General features: G+C 39.5%; 1 protein-coding gene and 1 long non-coding RNA gene across 2 annotated transcripts in view; one reads left to right on the plus strand and one right to left on the minus strand.

The window, feature by feature from the left end:
* Positions 1-11,421, plus strand: part of LOC116720590 (uncharacterized) — a 957,300-nt gene that overhangs the window by 531,015 nt on the left and 414,864 nt on the right. The window lies entirely within an intron of this gene.
* LOC116720418 (keratin, type II cytoskeletal 8-like) lies at positions 2,452-9,871 on the minus strand. Its single transcript, XM_032563679.1, has 8 exons — positions 9,413-9,871; positions 6,006-6,214; positions 5,858-5,918; positions 5,636-5,731; positions 4,653-4,817; positions 4,438-4,563; positions 4,063-4,327; positions 2,452-3,978 (listed from the first exon to the last, which is right to left on the minus strand). Exons 1-8 carry the CDS (start codon positions 9,776-9,778, stop codon positions 3,761-3,763), a joined length of 1,506 nt encoding a protein of 501 aa, XP_032419570.1. The 5' UTR covers positions 9,779-9,871; the 3' UTR covers positions 2,452-3,760.

Below are 11,421 nucleotides of genomic sequence, written 5' to 3' on the forward strand. Positions count from 1 at the left end.
CTGTTGATTTTCAGCAATCCACATTAATAGCAGATATAGAGGGCTACAAAACCAAATTTCGCTTAGTCCCCATGGAGCAGTGCTTCTCAATTCCAGGCCTCAGGCCCCCCTGCTCTGCCTGTTTTAGATGTGCCTCCATCAATCCAGGTGTGTGGCAGAAGGGAAACACCTAAAACATGCAGGGCATGGGGGGCGTGAGGACTGGAATTGAGAAACACTCCCATAGAGGCCTGGCCCAGTGGCCCCGATGCCAACATCTCCAGAAAACATATTAAAGATTATATTGTAGCATGGCAAAACATGGAAAACAATTAAGGCTGTGAAAACTTTTGCATGACACTAGTAAAATGCGAGGAGTCAGCAGATAAATCGGGTAAATTGGGGAGAAAGGCACTACATGCACAGAATGTGAGGCGTCGCGTGGCGCAATGGATATCTGGGGCATGAATCCATCACCTCCTAGATGATGTCACAGCCGTGTTGGGACCTGGTGGCCATCCACCACCAATCCACCACTGCGTCCATCTGGACCATCCAGGGTTGCACAGCAGGGTTGAACAAGTCTGTTTGAAAATGAATCTTCATGTATGGCTGGGCCCACTGCGACCGTTTCTGCTTGTGAGCTCTGGTTAGGGGCCCAATAGTAGGTTCATGCACTGCAAGCCTCTGGAGGATCCTCCACCTTGAGGTTCCAGAGGCTCCAGCAGCTTCAAATAACTGTTTGCTGCTTTGTAAGGGCATTTTAACAGTTGCTCTCTTAATCCGATGAATTTGTCTAACAGAAACCTTCCTCATTTTGCCTTTATCTGTACAAACCCATCTTTGTTCTGAATCAGCCACAAATCTCTTCACAGTACGATAACGCTTCAGTTTTTGTTAAATATCTAATGTTTTCATACCTTGTCATACGGCACTACACTATCTGATGATTTAGGTCAGCAGAGATCCTTTCTCTTTCCCATATTGCTTGAAACCTGTGGCCTGCTTAATAATGTGGAACATCCTTCTTCAGTAGATTTCCTTTAATTGAGCTCACCAGACAAACTAATCAACCAGCTCTCTGAAATGAATTATAGTGATTCAAAGAGTCTTGACACACAATAGCATCTATAAATTTAATAGCACAACAACAAATGTAATCTTTATGACATTTTAATCCAATTTGCGTAATAATTTGGAACACGGTGTAGATAATTTTCTGACCTATTTGATTTCTTATTCTGTTTTTTTTAAGAAATGATGCATTTTTCCATCTTGTTTTTTTTTTACATTTCTGCATTTCTTTCCATTAAAAGTTATTTACCACATAAACATTTTTTAAGTGGTAAATAAGCAGTCAAAAATACTTAATGTGAGAGCCATATTCACTGACATGCAGTTCAGATTCCCACCAGGAGTCAAGTGCCTTGCCCAAGGGCACGTGACTGCAGTATGATGCGATGGACTTTGTTTGTTCCCACTGAAATTTTCAGAATATATTGTTCATATTTTCCAAGCTACATAATTGAGCCATCGGAACAAATAAAACTTTAAGGAATAAATGGGATATAAGGCAATTTTATGTTTTAATCAGGTTGTAGCTCACTATCTTTATTCATTTATTTATCTTTTAACTTCACTGTCTACTAAACCTTAGTTATTCATGTTTGGCCCAGAGCCGACATCCCACAGTGTGAGAGTAAATGATTAATGTTACTCAACATTCACTTATTACAAAACAAACACAAAATAATTACACTTAACATTTTGATTGACTTTAGCATCTTATATTAGTATTTAGCATGGTTAAAATGAGTGCCCTTTAGCATTACCTCTTTGAAAAGTGCAGGTATTCCAGTTAGCAAAATTTTTTATCAACTATTAAACTTACTTATTATTATTATTGTTATTAGGCCCGAGCAGCAAAGGCAAAGGCAGCAACATCAAGAATTTAATGAAAAACTGATGATAAAATAAAACTTACAAGCAGCTAGGAGAAGAACAAAAAACAGCAAGAACAAAACAGGAACCCAAGGAGCATAGCGGGATTAACGAGGAGGAACCAGCAATGAGAGGAGAACAGGTGTATGAGTACTGGGACAATGAATGCTGGAACAAAGGACCAGGGCTGATTAGTTAACAGCTTGCAGGTGTGAGGAGAGAGAGTGAAAAAGTGGCACAGGGAGTGAGGGAGAGTGCACTGGGAACAAGGAAATGAACCTAACACTAAAGAATGAAGAAACATAATTAAACTAGAAAGGACTGAACCAAAAGAAAACAGAAAGAGGCTGATCTAATCAAAATCAGAACGAATAACAAGTCACAACTTAAGAACCCAAAACAGCCTCAGACCTGGACACATTCTCTTGATTCTTAGTTTGAATGGAGGGGTGTGTTTGTGTTTGTGGTTACTCTTCCTAGAAGATAGGCTTTGTTAATCTAATATCAACACATCCGTTTAAACCGTAGGGCCCGTTTAAACTGGTTTTTATTCGGTTTCAGACTTATACATTATGAAAATTGTCAAATAAGTTTTCAGCTTCAAAAGTCAAGATAACTCTATGTAACCCCAATTAAAAAAGAATTGTGTTCCTTTCCCTGGAGTCAGAGTTGGAGCAGTTAATTTAAAAACATTACAGTCCTCAGTTTTTCAGCCTGTCATGATGGTAAATCTCATTCAATCTGCAAATAAGTTCTCGGATTTCTTCAAACTGATTTGGACAAAAGAACAGTTCTCTCATGCATATTTCCTAAAATGAATACTTTTCCACTTTAAGTTGTCTTCTGAAATAAAAGCAAATTCATTTTCATTTATTTAGCTTGGCTTTATTCAGTTTGTTGCAAAACATCGTCTCAGGAAAACATTATTTACCACAGCAGTCTCTTAATTACAGTGGTCACAGTGGTTGAGCTTTGAGTATGAAACTACCAGAGAGTTAGAGAAGGTCATGACAAACAGGCACAGTTAAGGCCAAATATATTCATACCCCAGGCAAAAGTTTTTCATCCTGACTGGAATGTGGTAAATAATGTGAAGGGAGCTAAAGATTAGGGGAATGACCTGGAGACCTGGAATCATTACCAAAAACATCACTGGAAAAATGCAAAACCTAGCATTTTTGGTCTAATTTCTAGTGCAAATATCTTACTACATTTAAGACAAAACTAACTCATAATTAACTTTTCACCAAGATATGAGAACTTTTTAGAGTCAATTATTCTTTGATGTTTGTAAAAAAAAAAAAGTACTAGTTCCTTTGGCAGATTATTTCACCTATAACAAGACATTTTTTATAAGTCTGCCATAAAAGCTAGTAGTTTTTCATGAATATTAATAATTTATTTACTTAAAACAAACACCTCTATCTTGCTGAAAAGTTACTTATGAGTCAGTTTTGACTTATTCCAATTGCACTAAGATATTTGCACGATAAACTAGACCAAAAAAAACTTAGTAAGATTTTGTGTTTTTGCATCGAAATTGTCAACCTGCTGGTGGAAACAAGCAGGCAGAAGCCAGAACTTAAAGGAAGGGTTTTATTGTTGCAATGCAATAAAGATTTTCCATTATTGCAGATGCTCTCTGAATAATACTTGACAAGACATTTTTTTAAAATGACTCTGGCTTTGGAAAATTATTTTTTCAAAATTGATTCTACTTAAACGTTTTGTTACTTTTGGAGTGATGTCTGTCTCATTCTCTATCAGAAAAAAACCTACATTGAAATCTGCCAGGGATATGAACCATTTTGGCTGTAACTGCACCTCTAAGGTAGGCAGCTCATTTCTCAATGATATTAGAGGACTCAGACACCAGTTTGCCGTCATTGGTCTCAATGGTTTTGACAACGACATTTTTCTTGGTGGTGGTGGTGCTGTAGCCACCAGCGGAGCTGCTGCCGCTGAAGTCGTTTCTGCCGTAGCCTCCGCTGGAGTAGCTGCCGTATCCGCTGGAGTAACTGCCACTCATGCTATCCTTGGGGACGCCGCTGTAACTTGCTGTTGAGCATCAAGTCAGGCATTAGCAAACGAGGCAGAATGTAAACTGTGTTGAGCCTTCCGGTCCGTTTTCAGACAACTTACTGCTCTGCTTGGAGATGCTGATGGCCTTGATGCCGCTTGCCAGTCTGTCCTCCTCTCCCTCCAGCAGCTTCCTGTAGGTGGCGATCTCGATGTCCAAAGCCAGCTTGACGTTCATCAGGTCCTGGTACTCTCTGATCTGGCGGGCCATGTCCTGCTTGGCTCTATGCAGTGCCTGCTCCAGCTCCTTGATCCGGCCCATGGCGTTCTTCACCGCCAGCTCGCCCTTCTCCTCAGCCTCTGTAATCTGTGCCTCCAGGTTGGTGCACTAACAGGCAATTAATTAAATAGTAAAGTCATCTCAACAGTTTTGGATGTGATGGTACAAATATTGAGAAGGGAACTCCTGTACAATATTGAGAAAATGCTTCTCTATACCTGTCCTTTGATGGCGTCAATTTCTGCTGTGAGTCTCTGGATCGTGCGGTTGAGTTCAGCAATCTCTGTTTTGGTAGCTCGCAAGTCATCTCCGTATCTGTTGGCAGAGGTTTGCATCTCTTCGTACTGAATGAGGGTCAAAGGAAAGAAGGTCTTATGAATGCAGCTCTAGCTGAGCCTGTGAAGCAATAAATACTTTTTGAGTTATTGAGTACCTTCGTCTTGTACCACGTCTCTGCCTCAGCACGGGTGCGGTTGGCGATATCCTCGTACTGCGCCCTGACCTCAGCGACCACAGCATCCATATCCAGGTTGCGCCTGTTGTCCATCTCCACAATGACTGAGGTGTCCTTGATCTGGCTCTGGAGCTCACGCAGTTCCTGGGGAAATTTGACCAACAGGCAAGATCTGTCTTCAGATGTTTAGCTATGCCTTCACTTTAGTTTGCAATAATGGTAAATGTAATACATTATTTTGTAGATTAAAGGTAAAACTATCAGAATCAGTGTTATGGCTTTGGAATGTTAAACAAGCAAAAGATATTCAAGGCTGTAACAGTCTTGTGTCTTGAAGGTATTGTGCCGCCTGGACGTCAGAGCAACTAGGTCATAGGTATAAATAGTGATGGGCACTGCTAGCTAAAAAGTTAGGTGTGCTAAGCACAAATAAAAACATTAATTCCACTAACGCTAAAGCACAGCATCAAGGTGGTATTGAGCGAAAGCTAATGCCAATGCTAACATAATTTCAAATGTCCACTCTGACTTTGAAAGACTGCAAGTTTCTAGCACCAATTTAACATTATAATCTACATTCTATTGTCCATGTCTTCTCTGTTGCCTGTGTGTTGTTTGAAATAAAGCTACTGGGGGAAGAAAAAGAGAGAACATGAGGAGATGAAAGCTAAACCTTGCTAGTATCCACACTTGGAACCGGTTTCCTTTAGGATCTATTAATTATTTGAAATTTAAATAACTTTGAGCAAATTTTGCAAGGATGAACGTCACTGCACAGACTTTTCAGAGATGGCACAGGACCCGGGTCAGCCAAAAACAAACTTCAGCCAACGAAGGAGAAATATGATGCAAATATCAAATAAATGCATTGACAGAAATTACAAAAACAAAATGGATGCTGAAGGGATTAAAGGTGGAAAAATTCACGAAATTAACAGAAACTAGAAAAGTTGGAGCCGTACCTCCTCGTAGATCGACCTGAGGAAGTTGAGCTCGTCCGTCAGACTGTCCAGCTTCGCCTCCAGCTCAACCTTGTTCAGGTAGGCCTCATCCACATCCTGGAAGACATGTGCTCTTTAGAAGGTGATATAAAAAAAAGAAATTGGCTTTCTTCTGCTTCTGATGAGAAGGTAAAGACCAAATGATGGCAGTTAACAAGTTAACTTTAAGTGTCCAGTCTCTACCTTCTTGACAAGGACAAAGTCGTTCTCACAATCTGTGCGCTTGGTGACTTCATCTTCATACCTGAGAAGGGAAAAATGTTCTGAAGTGATTTTGAATATTCAGAAAAGTTTTGTCTCAAACACCCTGATGGACTTAGCAGCTCTTCACTTGCTCCTGAAGTCCTCCACCAGGCCCTGCATGTTGTGCAGCTCGCCCTCCAGTTTGATCTTGTCGTTGCCGAGCCCGTCCAGCTGTTTGCGCAGGTTGGAGATGTAGGCCTCGAACATCGCGCTGATGTTGGAGTGGATGGTGGTCTGTTCCTGGAGCAGGCTCCATTTGGTCTCCAGCATTTTGTTCTGCTGCTCCAGGAAACGGACCTAATTATAAGACAGACACAAAAAAAAACAATCAATTGTTAGGTCATTTCATCAATTTCCCACAAGATCATGCAAATAAAGTTAGCATGATTTTGTTTCTTTGTCTTGTATTTAATATTTTCTTATGAGATGGAAATCTAGCAAAACCTTCTTTAAAGGTGATGTTTAAGGTAAACAGGTTTTTCACTAGATCTAGACAAATTAACTTCTATGACAACAAAGTAAAAACAGAAGGAATCTCTAAGATGGCTAATATTTTTCACATTCTTGCTTATCTGTAGAATCAAATGACAAAGCTGTTGTCTTGTCAGTGACATACTGTTGGAACATTATAGTAGTTTTTTTTAATCCCATGTTGGACCTCAGTATTTAGTTTGACCTGTAGAAAGCCCAATGGGTCAATAATCTGTTTCTGTCAAGGAAAGCAGATGGGAGAGACCTCTGAGTATTAATATTGGGAGATGAGTAGGAGCAATAAAAATTAAATGATATGTGTCATTATGAAGTACAGCATGTTATTGTTTAAGCACACCATCAGGAAATGATTAATCTAAAATGTCTATTTGGTGTCTGTGACAAAAAATTCTGATTAGAATGTCTTTGGTTATTAAGAGTGTAGCATCATTAAAACGGAAAACGAGTGAGATTGGCTAATTGTCCTTTGATTGTATTTAAATTGTAAATGACAGGTCAAATGCAAAAAAAATAATAATATTATATTCACTGATCATTAAATGGATCAAAAGTGACAAATGTAACTTTTTTCGGTCTGTAAACACGTCATATTGTTTTGCACCTTCTAGATTTGGAAGAATCAAATCAAAAGGGGGGGATGTCCGCTTTGATGCTGAAACTATGATAATCTTTTAATCTTCTTCCAGACAGAAAAAGGTGCCACCTCATATAAAGCCATATCATTTAAAAGGGGTGTATCCTAATCTCCTTTTTTATAATAGGTAGTTAAAAAAGGCGGCGATGAAGGAAAAGAGTCCCTTAATCCTTCTCCTGTATAGCTTCCTCTTTTTCAACGGGGATGGACAAAAAAAAAAGGTGTGGCAAAGTTTTGTCTCCCGAGTGCAGAAGGGTAAATATGTAACTGCATATTATAGGTTTTGATAAGAGAAGATCAGAAAGACAGCTGAGGCAACTCAAAGGCAACTGAAAGATTACGGGTGATGTTTTTACTGCAGAACTAGTTTGCATACTTACATGTAGTAAAAGAGTAATAGTGAGAACAGATACGCCACTCAGAGACGCTGCCTTTTGACATTCAAAATTTAACGAGTTACTATAGTGCTGCGTTGAACTTGAGAAAATGCAGACAATAAAGTGAATCAGACAGATAACACAATCTATGGGTGAAATTTATGTCCCGTTATCTTTGTTTAATCGTTGTTCTGGGTGGAGGAGAGTTGATACCCTGCCACTAAGCGGCCATTGACCAGGACATAAAACCAGTCGGCGTTCTTTAAATGTTAACCCTGCACCACTGACATCTCAGAGGGTTTTGTCTAATTAAATTAGATGAACAACTTGTCACCCTTGAACCAATTGAGAACCAATTGAGTTGCGACTCGGTGGACATCAAGAGTGGAAGTCAGCACCCTCCCATCACCGTTAAAGATATGAATACTTAAATGTTGTCAAAGGAGAACAGCATTTAGTTTGTAAAGCTAACTCATATAGATCCCACTGTACGTTGCTGCTAATGCCTCTATCAGTATGATCTCTACCTCAGGTTTGAAACAGACACTATGTTAGAAACTAAGATGTTCAAAACACTGCACATATTCCTTCTCAGCATCATTGTGTAACCGCATTGTCTATAGTTGTGTTTCTATTACAAATTTTGCCCAAAACTTTGTCCATCAAAAAAAACATAGTTTGGCAAAAAATCTATTAAAATCACAAGAATAAGTTTGTTCATGTGTCATTAAAATCGTGCCGCACCATCCTCCTCCAACTACGTCCTGTCGTCTTCTTCATGGTTTGTGCCATCAGTAACATCTAATTGTTGACCACTTGATTTGTACGATGTGAAAAAAGTGTTTCCATTGCAGTTTTGTGAAATAAACCTATTTCAATATGGACAAAACTTTTCATTGAAAAACAAGACACAGAAAGACAACTAAAGGCATTCCAGCTTTCTAAGAACCTTACCTGATGAGACCTGATCATAATACACTGGGTTATTCAGTCGTTATCAAGACTGTAAAAAGTGTAGGTGTAGGTCTCCTGGACATTTTAGATAGCTTCAATGTAAGGAAAGGTTCTAGCACAGCAATCTGGGGCAATCTGTCTGGAAGAATTCAGGTATGCAATCAACCATGGATAGTTGTTTTATCCCAGAACATTGCTTATTTGAACTTCTCCTTGAATGTGAGGTCACAGCTGGGTTCACCAAAGGAACATGATGGATACAAGAGAGCTAGACCACTGAAGGACCTCCAAATGGATGAAAGTCGAAGAAGTAGAGAAGTGGAAACACACTTTTGTGAAACACCAAGACCCTATTCTATACAGCTATTGTCTTAGACAAATGTCTAGAAACTTTACCAAAAAAAAGCAATTCATCAGAACCAGTGGAGGGCATGTTTGCAACTTTTCAATAAGACGTACAAAGCCAGAGATGTTGTAACAACCCAAACCTGGACTTTCTTCAACCCAGGTCTTTAGACTCACTTGGCTCTACTTTGCATTGTTGTTTGGTATTTGTAAGCTGGAGCAGTACCGGAAGCCAGATCGGACACTTCTGAGCTGTTACAGAATAGGGTGGAGCTGTATAATCACCTTCAATGTTTTACTGTGGCAATGATAAGCAATGGGAGTGATTTTGTGTGTGTTACATTGTAGCCTAGTACTAATGAAGTGAAACATCCACTTTAGAGTTAGCAGAAAAGACTAGGGCCAAGGTGTGCCTTAAGATTAGGTTAAAGTTCAGGACAAATCGAGTTACCAAAATGAATGGAAGTTGATACAATGTCCTGATGCGGTTAGAGACACAAACTCGTGTTTGCAATAGGAGGAAATGATGACCATTAATCAAAGAAGAACTTACACAATTGGAAATAAATCCAATGTGATGAACATGAGGTTCTCAATCCAGTGTTGCATAACATCATCAAGGTTGTAAAACAGCCTTTACGATCTGTAACTCAATCTTGGACTATACTGCAGCAATTCCTGACAATCTCTTACCTTGTCAATGAAGGAGGCAAAGCGGTTGTTGAGGCCCTTGATCTGGTCTTTCTCTTTGGTGCGGACGACTTGGATTGTGGGGTCAATCTCAAGGTTCAGAGGGGCCAGAAGACTCTTGTTCACGCTGACGGCAGTGATGGGGGCCATGCCCCCTCCAAAGCCCATACCCAAGCCTCCTGCACCACCCATGCTGGAGCTGACACTGTACGCAGAGCTGCTGGTCATTCCTGCGCCTCCATAGCCACTTCCGTAGGATTGGTAGGACCTACGGGAGCTGAAGCCTCCAGCAGGTCCAGCGTAGGAGCTGCTGCTGAAGTTTCCAGGAGAAGAGCCCCTGTAGGAGGTGGTTTTGACCCTGAAAGACATTTCGCAGGCTAATTTTTTAAGAAAGGAAATGGAATTAGGATGTCAGGCAGGCAGACCAGCGAAGGGCAGAGACCAAAGTGGGACAGACAGAGGGAACTCTATGGTGTAGTTTATAACCCTGCCTCTGCTGAGGGAGGGGACCTAACTATACCTTTGGACCTCTGGGTTTATTATTCAGCCATAATAATCACCTCCTCTTTTTATAGACCTCTATGACTGATACAGAAATCTATCCAAGGAATGTCAAACACTTTTTTTCTCTCTGTCTCTCTATTTGAATCCTCTTCAGATCAATCTTTTTTAATAATCACACATCTTACATGTATTACAATGAATCCAAAAGTTATAATAATATGATTTTCAATTCAGCTGAAAAGTGTAATACATCAAGATGGTACCTATATGTCACCAAAAATGTAACAAAACAAAAAAAAGAACTCAATTCTAGGTGTGTTGGAACATTGTTATCCATTTCTGTGGCCCAGCTTTTAATATTCTTGTACCCACCAAAGTTAGGGCTACTACCCATTGTTACTCTTTACTAGTAATTTCCATTGTAAATGATCTTTTCATAGAAAATGCCTTTGTTCAAAGCAAAAGTCCTTACACCCCTGGAATTATATCAGGAGAAATGAGATGGTTTAGTGTCTTGCCCAAATATATGCATCAAGATCAAGATGTTTTGGGTGAAATGTCAGCAGTGGGCTTTGGCCTCCATTTGTGGATAATGGTTCTCATTTTGGTTCACTGGAATCCCAAAGCTTTGGTCTGATAGGTGCTGAGCCTAATCTAAATTTCTTTGTGAGATCTGTTTTAGAGATCTTTTTTTCTGCATCAGAACAACTCAACCTTCAGGAACTTCTTACATAGACATTTTCTATTTTGTTAGAAGACCAGGAATTTAGCAGTGAGAATGAGAGTTCACTTAAGTAAGGCCCAAGCTGACATAATCAGGAAGTAACATTTGCTAAGACCAGTTCGAGTTGACAAGGCACAATTCCCCCAATAGATGGCGCCATAGACCCCTGCGAATATAAAAGTAGTCTGAACTGAAGCTGCCCTTTCTGTTACAGTCAGTGTTTTCATGTAAGACATGAAACATCATATTATATATGTATTATATATGATGGTGTTTTGTCAGATGGAAGCAGACCATCACAATTTGTGACAGACAAGCTTCAGTGACTTGTATTAATTACCTTTGCCAGTAATCAATCAACGTACATTATCTGCTGTATTTACAATATTATAGTGTGGCAGATTTGCACAAATGGACCAAGACCCAAACTGTGTTTAATTTGTTACATAGACCAGCATAATGTATGCAAATAATTGTATTTTTGAATGATGTTGTATGTTTGCAACAGGCTTCAGATACAATGTCACATATAATTTAATGATGAGTCAAGTTATTTGTTAGCAGCAGTTTCAAGAACCACCAATTATCAATGAAGGTCACAGGACACAGGAGATGCCTTGTTATAATATAATTCAACATTAATCAATAAACCAGACTGCAAGTTGTTTCACTTAGTTTGCTTAATCTAGAGTTGAAACAGGGAAAAAATACTTAGACGTCTTAGATGTCCCAAGCATGGGATCAGAACAAGATTTGCAAATCAAAACAAGATTTACAAACCAAA

Source organism: Xiphophorus hellerii, chromosome 1, assembly GCF_003331165.1.
Source record: "Xiphophorus hellerii strain 12219 chromosome 1, Xiphophorus_hellerii-4.1, whole genome shotgun sequence".
In the NCBI taxonomy this organism is placed as follows: Eukaryota; Metazoa; Chordata; class Actinopteri; order Cyprinodontiformes; family Poeciliidae; genus Xiphophorus; species Xiphophorus hellerii.